Source organism: Bombus huntii, chromosome 7 (assembly GCF_024542735.1).
Source record: "Bombus huntii isolate Logan2020A chromosome 7, iyBomHunt1.1, whole genome shotgun sequence".
NCBI classification, from domain to species: Eukaryota; Metazoa; Arthropoda; class Insecta; order Hymenoptera; family Apidae; genus Bombus; species Bombus huntii.
The window spans coordinates 16,537,706-16,558,528 of record NC_066244.1 but is presented as its reverse complement, the minus strand read 5'-3'; the positions used below and the strand labels follow the sequence as shown (position 1 = coordinate 16,558,528).

At 34.5% G+C, this 20,823-nt stretch overlaps 7 protein-coding genes across 8 annotated transcripts; all 7 read right to left on the bottom strand.

Annotated features, from left to right (window-relative positions):
- Positions 1–435: 435 nt before the first annotated feature.
- Positions 436–1,968, bottom strand: LOC126867393 (zinc finger protein 121-like). The gene has a single exon (XM_050621810.1). The coding sequence runs from the start codon at positions 1,966–1,968 to the stop codon at positions 436–438; it is 1,533 nt and encodes a 510-aa protein (XP_050477767.1).
- Positions 1,969–3,127: 1,159 nt separating this feature from the next.
- Positions 3,128–5,877, bottom strand: LOC126867392 (zinc finger protein OZF-like). The gene is made up of 2 exons (XM_050621809.1): positions 5,849–5,877; positions 3,128–4,139 (listed from the first exon to the last, which is right to left on the bottom strand). Exons 1-2 carry the CDS (start codon positions 5,875–5,877, stop codon positions 3,128–3,130), a joined length of 1,041 nt encoding a protein of 346 aa, XP_050477766.1.
- LOC126867895 (zinc finger protein 62-like) lies at positions 5,174–7,965 on the bottom strand. Its single transcript, XM_050622972.1, has 2 exons — positions 7,829–7,965; positions 5,174–7,604 (listed from the first exon to the last, which is right to left on the bottom strand). The coding sequence occupies exon 2, from the start codon at positions 7,553–7,555 to the stop codon at positions 6,308–6,310; it is 1,248 nt and encodes a 415-aa protein (XP_050478929.1). The 5' UTR covers positions 7,556–7,604; positions 7,829–7,965; the 3' UTR covers positions 5,174–6,307.
- A 1,076-nt stretch (positions 7,966–9,041) lies between these two features.
- On the bottom strand, positions 9,042–16,751 carry LOC126867888 (zinc finger protein 26-like). Of its 2 annotated transcripts, none has more exons than XM_050622960.1 (2): positions 16,613–16,751; positions 9,042–10,964 (listed from the first exon to the last, which is right to left on the bottom strand). In XM_050622960.1, exon 2 carries the CDS (start codon positions 10,889–10,891, stop codon positions 9,191–9,193), a length of 1,701 nt encoding a protein of 566 aa, XP_050478917.1. In that variant the 5' UTR covers positions 10,892–10,964; positions 16,613–16,751; the 3' UTR covers positions 9,042–9,190. The 2 variants fall into 2 exon arrangements, with proteins under 2 accessions (XP_050478917.1, XP_050478916.1); XM_050622959.1 differs by lacking the exon at positions 16,613–16,751 and adding an exon at positions 11,040–11,181.
- On the bottom strand, positions 10,965–15,264 carry LOC126867391 (gastrula zinc finger protein XlCGF46.1-like). Its single transcript, XM_050621808.1, has 4 exons — positions 15,246–15,264; positions 14,721–14,747; positions 14,606–14,636; positions 10,965–13,318 (listed from the first exon to the last, which is right to left on the bottom strand). Exons 1-4 carry the CDS (start codon positions 15,262–15,264, stop codon positions 12,100–12,102), a joined length of 1,296 nt encoding a protein of 431 aa, XP_050477765.1. The 3' UTR covers positions 10,965–12,099.
- LOC126867902 (zinc finger protein 773-like) lies at positions 13,325–18,765 on the bottom strand. The gene is made up of 3 exons (XM_050622981.1): positions 18,510–18,765; positions 15,786–16,826; positions 13,325–14,809 (listed from the first exon to the last, which is right to left on the bottom strand). Exon 2 carries the CDS (start codon positions 16,751–16,753, stop codon positions 15,833–15,835), a length of 921 nt encoding a protein of 306 aa, XP_050478938.1. The 5' UTR covers positions 16,754–16,826; positions 18,510–18,765; the 3' UTR covers positions 13,325–14,809; positions 15,786–15,832.
- A 6-nt stretch (positions 18,766–18,771) lies between these two features.
- Positions 18,772–19,842, bottom strand: LOC126867390 (zinc finger protein 557-like). Its single transcript, XM_050621807.1, has one exon. The coding sequence runs from the start codon at positions 19,840–19,842 to the stop codon at positions 18,772–18,774; it is 1,071 nt and encodes a 356-aa protein (XP_050477764.1).
- Positions 19,843–20,823: the final 981 nt, after the last annotated feature.

Genomic DNA, 20,823 nt, shown 5'->3' with positions numbered 1-20,823 from the left:
TCAAAGAATTACCAGGAAATCAAAATTCACTGATATCCTTCATTAAGATTATCTTAATATTTGAAATATGTTAATATTTTCCGAGGTTCCAAAGAAACGCGATACAATTCGTAGGAACACGAGTATTACTGCAGAATCATCAGCGCTAGTTTACGAATATTCGCTAGAAAATGTGCAATTAATTAACGTACTTGCAATTTATCCTTCAACGACGAGCAGAAACGAAAACTTCGTCGTACATTCTACGACCCTCTACGATCGAAGCTTATTCGTCTAATAAAAATCAATAAAATCAAAATTCTCTTATGCAATATTTGTCTCGATATGCGAAATTCAACAGAATCGCACAATATTCCTAGCGACCGAAACGTTTGTTGATTAAGTATCAAAGGAAACGCTTGCTTAAGTCAAAAGATCAACAAATTTGAAACAATTCTACGCTTCCTCCTCAATCCTCTCCTCGTTTTCACGTGCGTTTATCTCCTGTACGTAACCTTCGGTGAACTCTTTCACGATATCCGCAATTGGCATCACAGGTAAAGGAGGATGAGGTCCAGGATGAGTTTTCCTATGACAGATCAGACCAGGCTTCTGCGTGAACGCTTTCCCGCAAATGTCGCAGACAAAAGGCCTCTTCCCAGTGTGAATGAGCAAATGTTGGCGTAGCTGAGATCTCCTCGCGAATGGTTTATTACAGATTAGACAGGAATGTGGCTTGCATCCTGTGTGCACTGCCATGTGCCTTTTAAAAGAATCTTTTTTGGTGAACGTTTTTCCGCATTCGGCGCATACTATCTTCTCCCTTTTCTCGTGCTGCGTTAGCAGATGTTGGTCGAGATTTTCCTGTGTGACCATGCGTCGTTTGCATATATGACACTCGTACTTAGGTTTAAAATGTGCCCATTTTTGGTGTACGTAAAGAGAGCCAGTATTCTGACATAGTTTTCCACACACGGGACAGTTAATCGGTTTTTCTTTATGGTGGAACCGTATGTGGTTGGTCAGATCGCCTTTCACTTTGAACTTCTTTGGACAAAACTTGCACTGATGCTCGTACCGATCGGTGTGTTTTCTAATAAAGTGCGATTGCAACGAGTGCTTCGATCTGCACACGAAGCCACAGGCAGCGCAAGGGAATAACATGCTATTGGGTCGTTTTCTAGACCAAGTTTCGTGCTTCCTTTCCAAGTGAGCCGCGAAAAGACTCTTCTTAAGCGTCCTGTAATCGCAAACCGCGCAGATATACGCGCCATCTTCCTGTATGCACACCTTCTTCTTGTGCGTCCATGCCACGTGTTTCCTGAACGAAATGGCCGAGCTGAACATCTCCGAGCAAAGTTTGCATTTCAGTGCACTGCTCGGACTTCTGGAAATTTTCCTACGCATCTTCACTGGTGTCACATGATTATTTGGCAACTCCAAGATCTCTTCCTCCAAGTATTCCACTTGTTCTATCTGATCTGGATCATCCGGATCTACTTGATCTATCTGTTCCAACTGCTCTTGATCGTTATAGACTTCTTGCATCTCTTGCTCCTCTTGCTCCTCGTGTTCCACTTCTTGATACTCCACCACTTCCTTCGCCTCTTCAATGTCACCGGATGTCAGCTTCTCTATAGTGACCATACTACCTTGAACTTTGACCTGATAAATATCTCCAATCGTTTTATCGTTCTCTTCATCAATCGTGCCATTTAGAATTATCGGTTTCACATCTTCTTCTTCCTTCTGCTCTGCACTCCTGTTTAAAAGATCTTCATCCTCGTATAATTTTTCGTCCGTCGAATCGTACTGTAGTTCATCTTCGTTGTAAAGACATTCGACTTTGACGAGGTCCTGTTTCTCATCCTCGTGTCCTATCTCGTCTATCTGTTCAGGAATATCTTCGTCAGCTAGTGGCGTGTCGTCTTCAGGTACAAACGCGTAGTACGGCTTCCCGTCGAACTCCAGGATCTGCCATTTTTTCATCACAACCGATTCCTTGTCGTAGATAAAGATACCGCGCGAGTTGAGGTGGTCGAGCTCGTACCTGAAACATCATCGATCAGTGGCGTTATTAACGGGCTACCTCGGTCGCTTGTTGGACTGCAAGCTTTTGAAAAGCGTTTCGTTCGTTCATTCTTATCGTTTATGGCAGTGTATGCCAAATTTCCAAATTAAAAGGTTCATCACGCGTTTGTTACTTTTAAAACGCTGATAAAAGGTTTGAGTTAGATTGCTTGTAAAAGAGATAATTAAACTTAAAAAAAGAGGTTTTTGCAGTTTGGCTTAGGTACTACTCGGAGATTAGTCGTGAAGAATGTTAGAGAGTGAGATCAGAGTAAAGCAGAGCATGAGAGGATTAATCGACAATCGATACGCGTCGTCAGTGGGGAAATTATATTTACTTTATTTCGGGTACGCGGAGATACGTTGCAGAATACGTAAGAAAATACAATAAAAATTTTGAGCGTTTTATATAGTAGTTATAGCAGATTTTTATGCACTTATAGGTGATTTTATAGAAAAAAAAGTATGTACAATAATAATACATAAAATATCCGAGATAGAGTATTTGTTGTAATATTTAATAGGTAGAACAAAATTCTGTTTGAGTTCTATTTTTCTTTCAGTTCGTCGAAATATAAATTAAGTGTGCGAAAAAATATAAATTTGCGTAAAACTCCGCAGTTCAGTAATAAGATCTTCTATTAGGAACACGATTGAATTCCATAAAAAGTCGAGATCGCCTTAAAAACTTAAAGCTAAGCATTTTTTCTTTTCAATATGATCTACGTTAAAAATCGTGCGATGCATACAATTTTCGAGAAACTTCGATAAACAACTTGCAGTAAAAAACATTCGTAAGAAATTATCAAACCGTTGAACAGTGGTAAATCTCTTAAATCTTATTCGCTGACAAAACAAGATCAGTCTTCGAGACATTTCTTCGAAATAAGTGCAATTCTCGATAAAAGAAGAAAAGAAGGAAAACTATAAAGTTTTGGTTAAATCTAAAACACAGCTTTCGGATAACAAGATTTCTTCGCTTCTTCATCAACTTCTTCAAGATGTGAATCTTCGATGTAATTCCCGGTGAAATAAAGAAGCCCATAAAATCTTTGTTAAATCTAACACACAGTTTTCTTCATTTCTTCATGAAATCTTTTAGGATGTGATCGATATGCATGACAGGAAGAGGAGGCAATGATCCAGAATGGATCTTTCTATGACATATAAGACCAGCCTTCTGAGCAAACGATTTTCCACACACGTCGCAGACATAAATCCTTTCTCCTGTGTGCAACAGTAAATGCTGACTCAAACTGCTATGAGTGGTAAACGCTCTGGCACAAACAGAACAGCTATACGGTTTATCCCCAGTGTGTATCCTCATGTGTTTTCTGAAATCGTGATTTTCAAAGAATGTTTTCCCACATTCTTCGCAGACAGACTTCTCTTTCTTTTCGTGCTGAGTCAACACATGCTGATCTAGGTTCTCTTTGGTCACCAATCTCTTGTGACATACCGGGCACTCGTATTTCGCTTTATAGTGAGCGTGTTTCTGATGAGTATACAGGCTGTGACTGTTTTTACAAGTTTTGCCACAAACGTCGCATATCACAGGAGGTTCTTTGTGATTCAGTCTCATGTGAGTCGTTAAATCACCTTTGATCTTGAATTCCTTGCCGCATTGCTCACAGGAGAACTCATAAAGCTGTGTGTGTTTTCGTACAAAGTGAGATCTCAAAGTTTCCTTTCGAGAACAGATAAGACCACAAATAATGCAGGCGAATTTCCTGTTACTGGTTGATCTATTCTCGCCTGAATCTTCGTGATTCTGTACCAAGTGAGCAATCATTGTGGATCTTTTGTTACAGCGGAAGTCGCAGATTGTGCATGATAAAGCTTCCTGTTTTTGAGATACCAGTTCCATGAAAGAATCGTCTTTTGAGGATACGTCCTTCTTCTTTCGATTTTCGTGAGTAAGTTTGTGCCTTTTTAATAAGTACTTCTTTTTGAATTGTTTTTGACAGATATCACAGGCTGGTAAGATCCTAGAGTCCTCCTCTTGAGATGAGTTTGTTTCTTGTTTGGTTCTTCCGGCGGGTGTAGGTAATTTTGAAACGCAGATGGAATTTGATTGGGATAGTCCGTCCCTAAAACAGGAAAATTGCTAAAGTTTATTAGAGTCCTACAAGGATGGTACTTACTGACGATGATTACTTACAGTCGAAGTTAATAGTCACGACGAGTTTGATGTGAAAATAGTAAAATTAGCAGTAGTAGGTATTTATTCTATTGTTTGGGGATAATGATAACGATGATTCATGTTTTTATTCGATGTAGCAGGAAAATGGTACAAATAGTTGATTATAAATGGCTGACAATAATTCGTGAGATATAATTACACTTTTCAATTTCATTGTAATTCTTGAAACGTCATTTAGGATTTATAAAATAGTAAACACGAAGAATGTAAATTGCGATTCAACCAACAAATGGAAAGATGTCTAATAAATTTTCATTGATATAAAAAAATTGAATTCATTATTGAACGTTGTATTCATTGTGAGATATTCAATTTTTGTATCAATAGAACGAAGGATGTTAGAAAAATTTCAAGAAATTTATAGTTTGAACGCATGTTGAAGATGTTTCAAAGATATTATGCAATGTATTTTTAACTATATTATTGATGGTGTAATGAAGTGGCAAAAATCCATAATAGAGGCAATTATTTCTCTTTATGGCACTTCAAGGATGCACAATTATTGATTAATTGTTAGAGATGAACTTGCCGCTTCCCGAAATAGTTGTACTGAATTTCCTGAAACATAAAATCGTAAGTACGATTAAATTTAAAATTAGCTCATTGGTCAAAGCATCGTGTACCTTGAAACTTATTTATATAGTTACCTATAACTATTTTATGAACTTTAATTAAATCAACGTTAAATTGTTTAATACTTGTAATAAATTTTATACAATACTTATCTGCAATTTAATTCATTTCACCTGAGATAAGATGGCATGCCAATCGTTTCACATTTTCCAAAACTCCAACAACGTAAATCAACGTTCATTTACATTTGCATATAATAGAAATCGCGCACTGTTCACTGCGTAAAAGATAATTTCATTTAAAGAAAGAAAATAGAATCTATTTTCTATTTAAATAAATCAAATAAAATAAAAATTAATTGTTATTTTATTTTAGGTAATGATAGACAATTATGGAGAACTTTGTACGATAGTTAAGAAAAATATATATTTTCCACGAGATTGTGCTCAAAATAAATTTTTATAATCTCATCTTGTATACAATATATTTCACAATGCATCTTGTTATTCATTCCCCCAAATGATTCGTTTCTACAATAATCACATAATCTGGTAGAAACGAATCGTATAAAACTATATATTTTTTTTTACGGATGGAGTATGTACACGAAAATGAATGAAAGCATGGGAAAATAAATGTTTGAAAATATTAAAATACAAACATCGACGTTCACGTTCGGATTATAATAAAATCATAACCATAAAAATTAGATAATTGAAATTAAGTGAAAAATTAACTGGGAATTAAGAATTTAAGATTTCCCCTTCGTAATTTTCCATCTCGATTAATAAGAATGTAATACAATTAATGACACAGCGTGTTAATAACGAATCGAGGAAGATCGATTTTTGCTTTATACTGATCTTACAATTGATTCAACAAATTGAAGTTAATTTAATTAACTAATATAAAATCTTCTGATATGATGAACACGAGAATCTTTTTCTTAATCCAGATATGTATATAATTCCTCCAGAAGGATGATCATGAGGAAAGTCTATTTCTGACAGCAGGTATTCATACTGCTTCACATCCTTCTGCAAGAAAGTCATTTTTCCAGTCCATTTGACTCTGCCACAACCGTCGAATTTTTAATGCCTCAATCTGGTCCCCATTTCAATTGAATTCAGAGTTTCCATTTCAATAGGGTTTGAATATTAGGAATATTAGGAAAATAAGAAAAACTCTAACACAAAGTTGAAATTAGAAATCATAAATCACTCGCTAATATTATTAATTGATAAAGCATTAAGTAACTTGATATCTGCAATTCATGAAAATACAAATTGCAGCTTTAGAAATTACTCAGTCACTGAGAGTAATGTTAGACTTTGAACGAGGAACGAATTAGATCATTCCAAAGAAATATCAAGTATGTAGTAAGTTTAAAAATAGCTGGATTAAGAAGATCAACTTCCATGTTTTATAACGTCAGTTCATCATTAAATGTGCACGACACACGCGTCTATTCCCACGATAAAATCATTCTTTCTTCATAAAGTCGCTAAGAATATGTTCTATATGCACCACTGGCAATGGAGGATGCACTCCAGGATGTGATTTTCGGTGACAAATCAGGCCAGGCTTCTGCGTGAACGTTTTACCGCAAATATCACAGAGATATGGTCGTTTACCCGTATGAATAAGCAAGTGTTGCCTGTAAGCCGTGCGACGCGCAAAAGCTTTACCACATATGTGGCAATCGTAAGGTCTGTCCCCAGTATGCGTCATCATGTGTTGTTTTAATCGATGATTCTCTGTGAATGATTTTCCACATTCTTCACAGACGAAACTCTCCCGTCTCTCGTGTTGCAGCAAAATGTGTTGATCGAGATTCTCTTGAGTGACCATACGTCTTTTGCAAATTTCACACTCGTACTTTGGTTTGAAATGTGCCCACTTCTGGTGTACATACAGAGAGTTACTATTCGAGCACGTTTTCCCACACACGTCGCAAACTATGGGTCCTTCTTTGTGTTTAAAACGTATGTGTAACCTCATGTCACCTTTGACTTTGAACTTTTTGCCACAATATTCGCAATCGTATTTATATTCTGACGCGTGCTTACGTTCTAAATGTTCCTTTAATCTACGTCTATTCTGGCATTTAAATTCGCATACGTCGCAAGAGTACTCTTCAGGTTCTGTGGAGTACCTATAGCTATTTTGTCTTCTACCTATACGTTTGGTCGAGTGTTTTCTACTAATGTGAGAATGAAGCGTAGATTTGTTTGTACTTTCGTAGTTGCAGAAGTTGCAGGCATACGTTAGACTTTTGACATCCTTTGCTTCTTCCTCTTCAGTTTTGTGCTCCAAAGCGACATGCATCTTGAAGGCGACCAGACTGCGACATATTTTGAAACAGACTTTGCACTTGTAGCGCTGGGCTTGTTCGTGAACAGCGTTTCTGTGTCGTTTTAGCATCTGCATCACCGGAAAACAGATGTTACACTCTTCGCAAGCATAGACATTGGTGTCGTCATAGTGATCTTCGTTCGTCGATGAAACATCGTCCATATCTTCCTTTTTTATTTTAATAGGGGATAGATTGTCGCTTGCCTCGTTATCAGCTGGAATCATAAAAATTTCTTCCGCGTCATCATTGTTCTTTAGGGTATCATCTGTTGGTTTTGCGACTGTTTTTTCACATTCTGAGAGTTTTGATGGATTTGCTGGAAGGAAGGCATAGTACAGGCAACCCTCAACGTCGACTACTTGCCACGCTTGCATCGGAATTGATTCCTTGCCGTATATAAAACGTCCATCCCCATTCAGAATCCTGAAAATTACAGAACAGTCAGTTACTTGACAAACGAATTATTTTGTCGACAACTCGGAAATATTCGCCTGCTTTTTACATTATTACAAGTGAAACTTCCACACACGAGAACATGTGAGGATTTTTGTCATTGCAGTTAAATAACTGAAATTATACTTGTCCACATACATGAATCTAAGATAAAGTTCTCACAAACGAAGGAAGAAGAAACGTGCCAGACTTACAATTGCAGACAAATTGTCCAATTGCTGTGTAATTATCGTTAAATTACAGGAAATTAGTCAAGCGAAAATAGAAGAACTTCATTGGTCGGTTAGTAAACATTTCGCTGTAATGAAACTGTAATGAAGATTAATGAATATCATTGTTGAATATAACACTATGAGAGACTCGATTCAATGTCGGATATATTATATATATATATATAAAAAAAAGATCTTGCAGTATGATGTATTTTACAGATATGCAAGGTATATATATATATATATTCGGAGTGTTACAAATGAACGAAATTGCCCAATAACAATTTTAATATAAAATAGTATTTTTTTTACAAATAATTTAATTCAGATGATTAGAATTTAAACAAAAATTTAAACAATCGTTTGGAAATGCGTTTTTAAATGTCTCGATATGTTAAATAGGAGTGGAGATAATTCCAATATTCCAAACATATAATCTTTCAAAAATGAGGATGCAACGCAGTGCGTACTACAAACGCAAGAGAAGATGAATTGTATGCGCTGCATACAAAAACAGTTAATTTCATAGAGATTCTCTTTCTGGAAATTTTAAATCTCCATAGCGTGTCATAATAACGCTAGCAAATTATAAAAATAACATAGGCGGTAAGCTATCGTATACGCGTAATATCTTACGAGTAACTTAACTTTTGACATTGTTCTTTGACTCTTTGCGGTCCACTGGGTTGCCTCGCATTTAAAATAAATTTAATTTATTTTCATACTTTTATAAAAAGTAACGTGTACTGTTGTTGAAATACAGTAGAATCTTCACTGTATGAACTAATTGGGGGACAAAAGTGTTCGATCAAACCGATCAATTTTTGAATAATACAGTTGAGAGATAACGTGGAGGATAACGGGTGTTTCCATAAGGAATGTTCTACTGTGTTTCCATTAAATTGAATAGTAATAAAATAGAATGTTTTACACGAGGAAAAATGGTACAAGAGATGAAATCTTTAGTTTGAGAAAATTTTTAGCAATGTTAATTTTTATCTTTTTAATAGAAAAATTTTACTTTAATCTTCAATAGAAAAATCTTTATATATTTTACGCCATTATATAAATACCTGTACCATTTTCTCTTTAGATAAATACTGACTCTATGATCGGAAAGAAGCGAAAAACACACTTTCTGCTACTCCTCTCTTAGAAATGAAAAATATCCAATAAAACAGAATGTGAAATCCAATTCAACGTGAAAGATCGCAAAGGTATAATCTCTAATAATAACATAAATCATAAAGCGTTAATTGCACGAGACTGTTCGCTGTAAATCAGTTCTCAATCCAGGCTTCGCCCTTAAACGATCCACTTCAATTGTTTATACAATTAACAGTCTCAATTATTCATCACATCGTTTAATATATGGTCGATCAACACTCTTGGAAGCGGAGGATGCGATCCAGGATGAGATTTTCTATGACTGATCAATCCAGGCTTCTGCGTGAATGCTTTGCCGCAAATATCGCAAACGTATGGCCTGATGCCAGTATGAATTAACAAATGTTGCTTCAACGCTGTTCTGCGTGCAAACGATTTGTTGCATATGGTACAAGTGTACGGTTTGTCACCAGTGTGGATCCTCATGTGTACCTTTAATCTACTGTTTCTGGAGAACGTCTTGCCACATTCTTCGCAAACCACGTTCTCCCTCTTCTCGTGCTGTCGGATCATATGCTCGTTCAAATTTTCTTGAGTGACCATTCTCCTTTTACATACTTGACACTCGTATTTTGCTTTATAATGCGCAAATTTCTGGTGTACGTACAACGAGTTGCTGTTCAGGCACGTTTTTCCGCAAACATCACAGATAACCGGTTGTTCTTTATGACTGAAACGTATGTGATTCGTTAAATCGCCTTTTACTTTGAATTTCTTTCCACAAGTCTCGCAAGAAAATTTAAAATCATCCGTATGCTTCCTGGCCACGTGTACTTTTAGTTCGTATTTATTCTTATTCTTATAGTCACATTGAGTGCAATAAAATAATTGCGGTTGACCATCGGACGTGCAAGATTTTGGTACCTTATGCTTCCTTTTTATATGCGAGTATAAAGACGATTTTTTATAAGTCTTAAATGAACATTCGTTACACGAGTATTCTTCGCCGATGTCCATCTTATGCTGTCGCTTATGCGAGTATAGCGTACTTTTCTTTGCACATTTAAAGTCACACATATTGCATTGTTCCTCGACAGACTTTTTACTTTGTTTCTTGCTTGCGCGAGTGGCCACTGAAGGTTCATTCTTGCATTCGAACTCGAACGGCGTGCTTGAGACAGTCGAACTGTCCTTATCTTGCTCCTTTAAACAGGTTCTTCTAGATTCTTCCTTCTCTGAAGGTTTATCGTTGCATCTCTTTGAGATTTCCTCGCTATTGAGCGTCTGATGATTCAGCGTTATATGAGAAATCAGAGTGCTGCTTCTTTTACACAAGAAGTTGCAACTATTGCACGTGAAGTAAGTCGTCTTCCGGTCTCTGTGTTCCTCCATGTGTTTTTTCAAATTAGACCGAGTACCACATTTTCTGTTACAAATGATGCACAAGATTTTTAAATCTTTTTTGACTACAGACTTGTGTTTTTTTCTAATATGAACGTTTAACATGGACCTCTCGCTACAGATAAACTCACAGGACGTGCAACCGTATCTCCTTTTCTTCCTTGGTTTCTGCGATTGCATCGGTTTAATCTGTTTTCCCGAAGATACCTTCGGTCGATGTCTAGAGTTCAGTCGTTTTCTACGAAGCCACGAGTTCAACTTGTTGGACATCTTGTGCCTGTTTAACATACTTTCCATAGGGAACTTCATATTGCACTTGTCACACGTGTAAAAGTTGTATAAGTGCACCAAACTGCCGACGTAGGTTTTTACGTTATTCTCTTCTTCATCGGTCTCCATTTTTACGCATGTTAGGGAGATGTTGGGATTTTCTTCGATAATTTCTTTCGAAAGTTCTAACATTTTCTTGTCGTCCAATACAGGCACCAACGAGTAGTGCAATTTACCATCAGGATCGACGTGCTGCCATAATTGCATGGGTACAGAGTCCTCCCCAACGATGAATCGACCGGAAGAATCCGTGGTGAGGAGCTTTCCACAAGATCGGTCCCTAAAACACAATTGAAAAGGAATGATTACTTTCGAAGGATTTTATTTGCCATTTTGGTACATAAGCATTACTTACTGCTGATCTAAGTCGTCTTTACAGATTTCTATGCGATTTTATCTGAATAGAAATGTATGGTATATGAGGTTTGCGAGATTGGGAGTGATTTGTTTTTTATTCCGCACTATTCTGTTTTTTTGGGCGATTACATTGATTTTATTGATATCTTCGTATTCGATTCTAAAACGTACGAACTCGCGTATGACGAACGTACAAAATTAAAAAATTGCAGAGAGACGCGAGGAATGTGTCAAACACACGGAGATAAATAAATATGAAAATAATGACATATATTTACAGGATAAAGTGTTCAAGTCATGATGAGTATATATTTTCAAAAATATTAAAAATATTATCAAACTTTTGGTATTTCCAAGAAAATACTCACTCGTTTTATGAACTTCATCCTGTATATACAAGCTGTTTTACATTGTTTTACGTACTTAATGCTAATTATTTTATATATCGTAAAGTACGATGTTATATACTATTATACTTCATCGTAATCTCTCTCTTTTCATTCATACTGCGCTTTACGCTTCGATCTCAGATCGATTCACACAGACGCTCCATAATATAAATTAAAATGCCACAAAATATTTTTCGAAAAAGAAATGCTGTCAAAGCATTCACAGATAAGCACGAAAGTGTAAATAAGTATAGCTAAAATCATTACAAGTATTATCAGTAGACCACGGATATTTATAGAAATTCATAGTTTTATAGATACAAGTGAAAAAATTGGATCCAAGCAGAGATATGTTTCGTTTTTGTTAAATATTAAAACTAGTATTTTAAATGCTTTATATATTTTTATTTATTATATGTAATCTCTGGATTTTCGTGTCTTTCGGATTAATTCAGTTACACGAATTCAAGAGAGTTGACTAATGAGAATAAGTGTAGAAATTGGAAAGAATTTTTAAAAGGAAAAAAGTAAATAACGAGCTCATATTGACAAATTGGTCTCAAGTTGCTTGAATTCAAGTAACGTAACTAATCCGAATGGTCTTTTCTCATAAATGCATAAAAAACGCAGTCTAATCACGATTTCTAAAATACTATATGTATTGTTATGTTACAGCGAAATCTCTGCTTGACGTTCAGTCACAGTGTCGGTAACGCTTTTCTTTTTCCCAAGAGGCACAGGAGGCGAAGATAAATGAGCGTCAGGATGTTTCCTTCTATGCTCTATCATATAATATCTCCTCTTAAAGGATTGTCCACAAAGATCACAGATATGTGGCCTTTCCGTAGAATGCGTTAAAAGATGCGTATTTCTCATATGCGACGTTCTAAAGTTTTTCTTGCAAATATGACAAGTATACGGTTTTACGCCTGTATGTGTAGTTATATGAGTCGCTAGATACCTTTTTGATGCAAATACCTTTCCACAGTCTTTACACTCGTACGTTCTACTGTGTTGTTGCATATGATTGTCTAAGTTCTCCTGTGTCAAGAGCCTTTTATTACAAACGTTACATTGGAACTTATATTCGTTCAAATGAGCTACTTTCCTGTGCTTATACAAAGAATAGTTGCTCGTGTAAAATTTTCCACAGATGTCACACATGTGCTGCGAATTGCTGTGAGTTCCAATGTGGAATTTCAAGTCCCACTCCATTTTGAAACGCTTCCCACAGTGTTCACACGCGAATTTATAATCGTCCGTGTGTCTTCTAATGTAATGAGACTTGAGATTGTTCTTCGTCTTCGTACGATAATCACATTTGTCGCAGCAATGTAATAAACTGGAGTCGACGTCTTGATGGATTAGACGATGAGCTTTCAAGTCGCATTTGTACTTGAAGGTTTTGTCGCAAGTTGAACATTTGAAGGGTCGGTGGAAGCTGTGCTTGCTGGTAATATGACGGAGGATCTTGCTCTTCTGTTCGAAGGTCGTTTGGCAGATATCACAGGTATAAGTACCGTCGTTGAGTTTCTTATATAGATCTTCTTGTTGTGTACTTTGTTTCTCGTTATTTTGTAACTGATTCGAACAATTGTTGAAATTTAGAGATAACTTTTTCTTTGTAGGATTTTTCGACGAAGTCGTTTCGTCGTCGTTTATTTTTCTATGTTTGGAGTTTGTGTTATTGGTTGAAATACTTTTCGTTTCTGTGCGACTAGAAGAGTTATTCAAACGCCCGTTGCTTCTACGTTTGCGGTTCTTCGAAGCTCGCAACGCGATTCTTCTTTGAAGAATGCTCGATGGTTTGCGAGAAGCTCTTAATTGGTCTTTCGGTTGTTTAGGAGCGATGGCTTTATTCTTCGGGGTTAAGTGCTGCGTTGGTTTCCTAAAACATGAATGAAACGAGTCAGTAAAAATTATTCTTACTCTTTGGTGAAGAAATTTATGGAGCATTTATTTTTTCTTCTTGTACTCCGTATTAGCGAAAGTTGATGATATTTCTTTGATGCACATTTATATTTTCACATGAGATTATTTATTTCTTTCCATCTATTAGATATTGAAAATAATTGTACATATTATCAAATGCGTTGAAATGAATTCTTGCAGTATTTGCTTTTTAAAATACTTATGTATGTATAAGTTATCGTATATAATAAATATAATCGCAGACATATTTATTAATTACAAAAGCATGATTGGAGAACCTGAATTTTATTAAATCATCTAAATAAAATCATTAAATATTAATAATACAAGTAAACCAATAAACCTTATGCCCCAATATCTAATGAATATTTAGTGAGATGCATAAATCCTCAACATTTCATTAAAGAAAAACAAAAGAGTCATGTTTTTTAACGATATTAGCATATACTTTCCATTCATCATGCAATGATCTACATATTTATTCTTGATTATTGCTTAGCAATGGCGTTAGTAATGAAATAGACTGAAAGTTTTCTTCTCTTGTATGCAAACACGTGGCCCAACACTTAAGTGTGTTAAAAGATAAATTCTACCACCGGTGCAGACGAAAATTTTACTGCAAATATCGACGTGTATGGGAGAATGAAATCCAATGATCTTCATCGTATAATTGCAATTTTTGTGATTATACAAAGGAAGAATAATTCATCTTTCTGCGGATTTTTTATCATTTGTTTGTTCGACGATACTGCTTATGCATAATGTGTACCTAGAATAGAAATTATATTTACCTGAAAGATTTGTAAATTAAAACTCTGAAAAGATATCATTAGAAACACAATATGTATACATATTCCAATGAATATAATTACAGGGAATAAATTATTTTCATAGCGCAATGATTTAAATTATACGAATAATGATTCAGATGAAACATAGATTTTATGAACATAAAAGCAGTAACACTTGTATCAAACATAGTTTATAATCATCTTGTGTAATGTAGCAAGATATGTATACAGTATAGTAAATATTTAAAAACGGCATGCGATTAATTAAATTCCAACACAGGTATTTGCTGTAGTTCGATTTTCTGAGGAAAGAGAGTGGAATTTAATCGATTGCAGAAAAGCTTCTATTAATTAGACATTCGATCTATTTTTTGCTATTATAAAAAGTGAAATTTACAGACTGAAAAGACCATTAATAAAAAGGTTGCCGCAGTGATAGTTGAAAGACTCACCTACAAGAAAGAATAGCCTTCGTCTTGTATTCTTAAAAAGTAAAAAGGCTGTTAGAGAGTTTAATTTTTTTCTCTTATTCACTAATGTACAATTTAATTCTGATATCTGTCATACCTACATGTATCTTCGTTTTCAACGAAACTCATTATTCGGTTTTAGATATTTTTGAAACACTATTGACACTTTTTAATCAACGTGTTGACCTAGAAAATATGCAACGTGTGAAAGTACAATATAAAAAGTTACTTTAAATTATAATACTTACTTTTTACACTCCCGAATTTCACAAATTATCATAACATTAAAATATTTGCCTTTATTCTGTAAAATTTTTTAACGATACGAAAAAATAAATAAAAACAATATGCGTTTTAAGAGAAACGATATTCGTTTATTTTATACTTACAGTATATCAACGCATATATATTTGAAACTAATATGAACACCCTTTTCCGTTTACAGCCAAAGAATATAAACAATACTTACATATCTGCGCGTAACAAAAATTAATATTTAACATTAATATCACGTCAACATTGCAAATTTATATACTATGTAAGTGGATATACAGAGTGTACCCAATTTAAATGTCAAAATTTCGGGATCGTGTAAAGTACCAATACGTTAAAAAAAAAGGACCTTTAGAGATTTGCTTCATTTTGGAGAAAAACGAAAAGAAAAAGAAGAAGCAGAAAAGTTCGTTTTTTCACTTATTCATTCACGTTATCATCTATTTTATAAAAATAATGTTTAAAGAATATTTTTTTACATTTAACATTGGCCACGCTAATTACAGCTATCAGAATAAATAAATGTTAATAAACAATCAAAAAACGAACTTTTTCATTTGACCTTCTTCGCGATCTTCAAAATATAGTAGAAACGAACAAATGAATCTCCAAAGGACTTTTTGTATCGCTTTAACGTATCGGTCCCCTACACGCTCCCAATGTTTTGATATTTAAATTGGGAACGATCTGTATGTAAAGCTGTACAATCGATCAATGTCTTCTCTCTCTCATGAAGATTTATACATAATATTCTAATTAATATATTATTTATACATAATATTTTAATTAATATAATATTATTTATACATAAATTTAATTATTTGAAAAATAACATCATCCTATAATATCAAAAGAATAAAATCAAAGAATGATAGATAAAATAACAAACCTCGGTAATCACACACAAAAGAAACAAATTAGTTTCCATTGCACAATTTAAAACTGTTCAGATTGTTTGTGCGATTCTTGATGCTTCAAAAACGAAGCCTTATATTTAAACACGGCTCCACAAATGTCACAGTTAAAGATGAGGAGATGTCGTTGCATGTGCTTATTTAGTAACCTCAAACTGCTGAATTGCCGTTTGCACTTGGAGCAATTGAATACTCGCTTCACTTTACCCTTGTTTTGCGAGGTCGCACACTCTATGTTCTGATTACCCCTAATTGCCCCGTAACATACACGAGTGTAAGCGTTTCTATGTGACTTGGATATGCGCCGGTGCTTTCGAAGAAAATGACTATTTCGATACGTTTTTCCACAAATCTCGCAATAACATGGGTCGACCACATGTTTTGCTTCATGATGTCTTTTAAGATCACCGTTAAATTTAAACGTCTTCGGGCAAAGTGGACATTGGTAATCGGCGAATTTCGAGTGCATCCTGATCTGATGACGAGTCATACTTTGCTTTTGTTTCGACATAAAGCCGCATTCCGAGCACTCGAATATTTTACCGGTATCTTCGTGCAGCATCATATGAAGCTTCAGCGTCTTCTTGGTCTTTAGGAGTCGATGGCATACCGAACATTCCACCCGTATGTTACTATGAGTCTCTAAATGCCTCTGCAATGCGTACTTCTTCTTGAAGATCTTCGAACAACAGTCGCAAGTAAACATTTCCTCGTTGCTCGTCATACTTTCAGAACCATTGGAACATTGATCCAACCAATGAGAAAATTGTACAGGTGTCTGAACAAATAGATTCGTATGTACCTGAGCAGTTTCGTTAATTTGAGGATCGATTAGCTGTCGTTCAGTCGTGTCTTCAGGTATGTCTTTTTCCTCCAACTTGATGGTAATATCTCCCGTAATGCACTCTTCTTCGTGTTTCTGTGCCGATGTTTTGTGCTCCATGGGAAGGAGGAAGTATTTGTCGACGTTTTGCACCACGAGGTACGTTTGCTCGAGCGGATCACGCTGTGTCGACCTAAAAGCGAAAAACAAAGTTGCATTAATTGGAGGCCTGATTTTGCTATATATATTTATTTCATGGAGGACGTATAAAGTTTTTACGTTGCTGACCATGTGTACCAGGACTATTCGTTATATTCGCTGGAAAACTCTAACAAATTTTGTTTTTTATACGACATATGTATATATATATATATATATATGATACGAATGAAGTAACATCAGTAACAAATTAATGGAATAGATGGAAAATAAAAGAGATAAAAGATATTTGCATTAAATATCGGTACATATTTCTGATACTTATGATCGACAATGTATTTATGATCCTAGCAGATTCGTTACGATAGAAATAAACACATGTGTTTCCTTCTTCCGAGGGACGCCTTACGTAGTTGCTGAAAAATGTTTCAAGTATGTACATTATATTCGTGTATGATACTGAAAGGAAACTAAATAAAAATTTAAACCAAGCTCGTTACACATGAAAAGATTCTTCTTATAATTAATTACGTTGGTTTCGTTTTATTTCACATATACGATAATATTAAATTCAATATTTTATACATGAGTATTGAATATCAAAAATAATCATCTATAAATGTGGAAAAAAGAATGAAGAAGACCGTACATTGTTGTATACGAATATGGTGTCTCTTCTCCACTAAAAAAAGTACACTAGATCAGTAGTATGCTAAACACTAACAAAAAGGATTATTTTTGATTGAAAAAATTATTCTTCTGTACAGTATATCAGTAATACAGTCCATGAGAACTAAGGTATTTTACATGATCTTATATACTTATATATTTTCGTCTCTTTTTTTCAAATTTACATGAGATATTCTCATGTAATAATGAGATTATTCTCTCGTAAGAATATCTGTATCTATATTACATTCCTTGTATTACTGTCATATTCATATATATATATATAAGACATATATATATATATTATATATATGTATGTATATATATATATTATATATTATATATTATATATATGTATGTATATATATTATATATTATATATTATATATATATATAAGACATTTTCGTGTAAAATTTTTTTGATTTACAAAGTCTGAATTTCTGTTAAATCTCAATATGATATACAACTAAAAAGAGTTTTATGTCAGAGAATGGTTTTCATTTCTTATGTTACATTAAATGTACATCTACGCTGTACAGAGTACTTACATTAGCTTGTTGAACGAATCCAGCATCAAACATCGCGATCGAAATTTTTATGAAAACCAATTTCTTTAATTAATCAACACAAATGTCTATTTCCACAAATATATAATACGTATCTTCCAAGCGAAATGAATACCTTTTCAACGAAACAAACTTTTATAGATATAAAAGATTTCATAAAATTTCACTTCGCTTGAATTAACATTCAAGATCTTTAAAATTAATAATTAACTATTCGCCTGCAGTTTTTTATTATTCAATGAAAATGTATCGATAGGAACAATTTAATATTAGTATTACAAATTACGGTTATACAATGACCGTATTACGAAAGATAAAAAAAAGAACAGGGGAGAAACTGACTATAGGACACAGAAATGGTATTTTAAATAAAACATTAGTAGGAAAAGAATAATTTAAACTTAACTACCTCATATAATAACTGCAAGTATTTATCGCATTCAACCAAAACTCATTTTTTCAAAACAGGTAAAAGACTTACGTATTACGTAGCCTGGTGAGTATAGTGCAGCCATATCGATCGCGTACTTGTAATTCGAAACTCACAGAAATTCAGTGACTCAATGAAACACTTAACTACTTCACAGAATGCATCAAAGGAAGTTTCACCGTAACAGTCTCCAAATCAATTAATCATTCGAGAAATCGATGCCATCGATCACATGCTTTTCACGTCTTAACGTTACATGTAAAATGGAAATATACAAAAGTGTCTCATCACACGTTGTCTGTTCGTCTTGCAATTACTTGCTACTCTTGTTCACGATTATTTTGTCTTGTACACCGTGTAGCAGGTTTGTTATTTTAATTGGAGGAGGTGGTGGGTGCACCCCAGGGTGCTTCCTGCGATGCAACATCATGGGTGACCTCTGGGTGAAACTTTGACCGCAAATGTCGCATACGTAAGGCCTTTCGCCAACGTGCGTCAACAGATGAATCTTCTGTGAGCTGAGACATCCAAAAGTTTTCCCACAAATCGCGCACAAATAAGACTTTTCCCCGGAATGAGTCCTCAGATGCTTGGTGAGGCCATATTTTGTCTTAAATTCCATCCCGCATTGTTCACAAACGTATTTAATCTTGTGCAGCTCCATATGGTTATCTAAATTTTTCTGCGTCTTGAATTTCTTCTTACATGTCTGACAGGGGAATTTTTTCACCTTCGTCTTGTGTTTGTAATGCTTATGGAAGTACAGTGAGCTTTTGCTGGGATAAGACGAGCCACAGATATCACACACGCAAGACTCTGTATCATGATCTTTCACGTGTGTCGTATAATCTGATTGTACCTTAAACATCTTTCCACATTGTTCACATTTATAGTTATAGTCTTCTGTGTGCTTTCTAATATAATGGATCTTCAGGTAAGGCTTGGTGCGTGCTTTGAAGTCACACAGACTACATGCATGTAGGTTTACCGGTTCATCGTGAACCTCCATGTGCCTGCTTAGATGAGCTGTGGTTTTGAATCCTTTCGCACAAATAGGACACTTATGAGGTCTGGAGTTACTATGCTTGAACATGTGCCGTGTATGTTTACTTTTACGATCGAAAGTCGCGTAACAGATCTCACACGTGTGTACTTTCTTCTTAGGGAGTATTGGTTTCACAGATTTATTTTTCTCCTGTTCTTGCTCCTGTTCTCTCTTTCGGAAGTCCAAGGGAGCGTCGTCGAGATCTTCGAAGGAATCGTTGCTACTTGAATCGTCTTTTATTTTTTCTTCTATCTGATTTGTCTTTGTTGAATGAACACCATCTTCTTTTGCTGGTTGAGCCTTCTTTTCTTCGGTGGAACCCGGTGGCGGTTCCTTCATCATGAACACACTCAGCGACGTCGGTATCCGAAAGTAATTATCTTCTAGTTTTACTATCAGAAAAGTTGGGGCGAGTGGATCTAGCGCATTGTACCTAAAAAACCATAAAGCTAGTCAGTCGATTGCGATAAAGATAGTCACTCTTGTGATTGGATGAGTGAGAGGATCGTATAATTTTTTGTTTTGTTCTGTTTCTTTCAGTTTTGTTAAACCGCGCACGAGAGCATGCACCTGGTATGTATATAAGATCAGTAGTCGTTTTAAGAAACTTGTCACTTCAGTAATTTCAGTAAAATTTGTTATGCTCTTCCTCTAGAAGCCTCGAATGCGTATAAGATTTTTTGGTATGTGTTTCGATTATAGTCACTGTGTGTTTTACGCAACTTACGTATAGTTATTCTGTAGAAGAAAGAGTATTAAGTTATTTTAGTGTAATAATTGGTAGAAAATAATGGAAGAACAAGATAACAATAATCATGTACATTACATATGGTACAATTATATTACAAAATTGGGGTATTTTTAGGAAATATGCAACAGTTGTTTTCTATATATATATATATATATATATATATATATATATATATATATATATATATATATATATATATATATATATATATATATATTGGTTTAATATAATTTTATAAGTACGACAATATAACTTGATCTTGACAAATTTAACAGATCTTTCTCTTCCAACGATACTATGTAGGAAACGATTAAAATTCTTTTATTACAAATGTATAATATTAAAAATAAGATAAAATGTCAAACGTAAGTATAATAATTGTTTAATGCGTCAAGTCACAAGCAATTTTAATTTTGCAACCTCATTTAATGTCTGGTGCTATGAATAATTTTTTATTTCCTATTCAGTAATACAAAAATATAAAAAAATTGGAGCTTATGTAGGATAAGTTATTTTTATATTTCAAACATTATAAAATTTACAATAGTTATGATTTTGTTTTTAAAGAT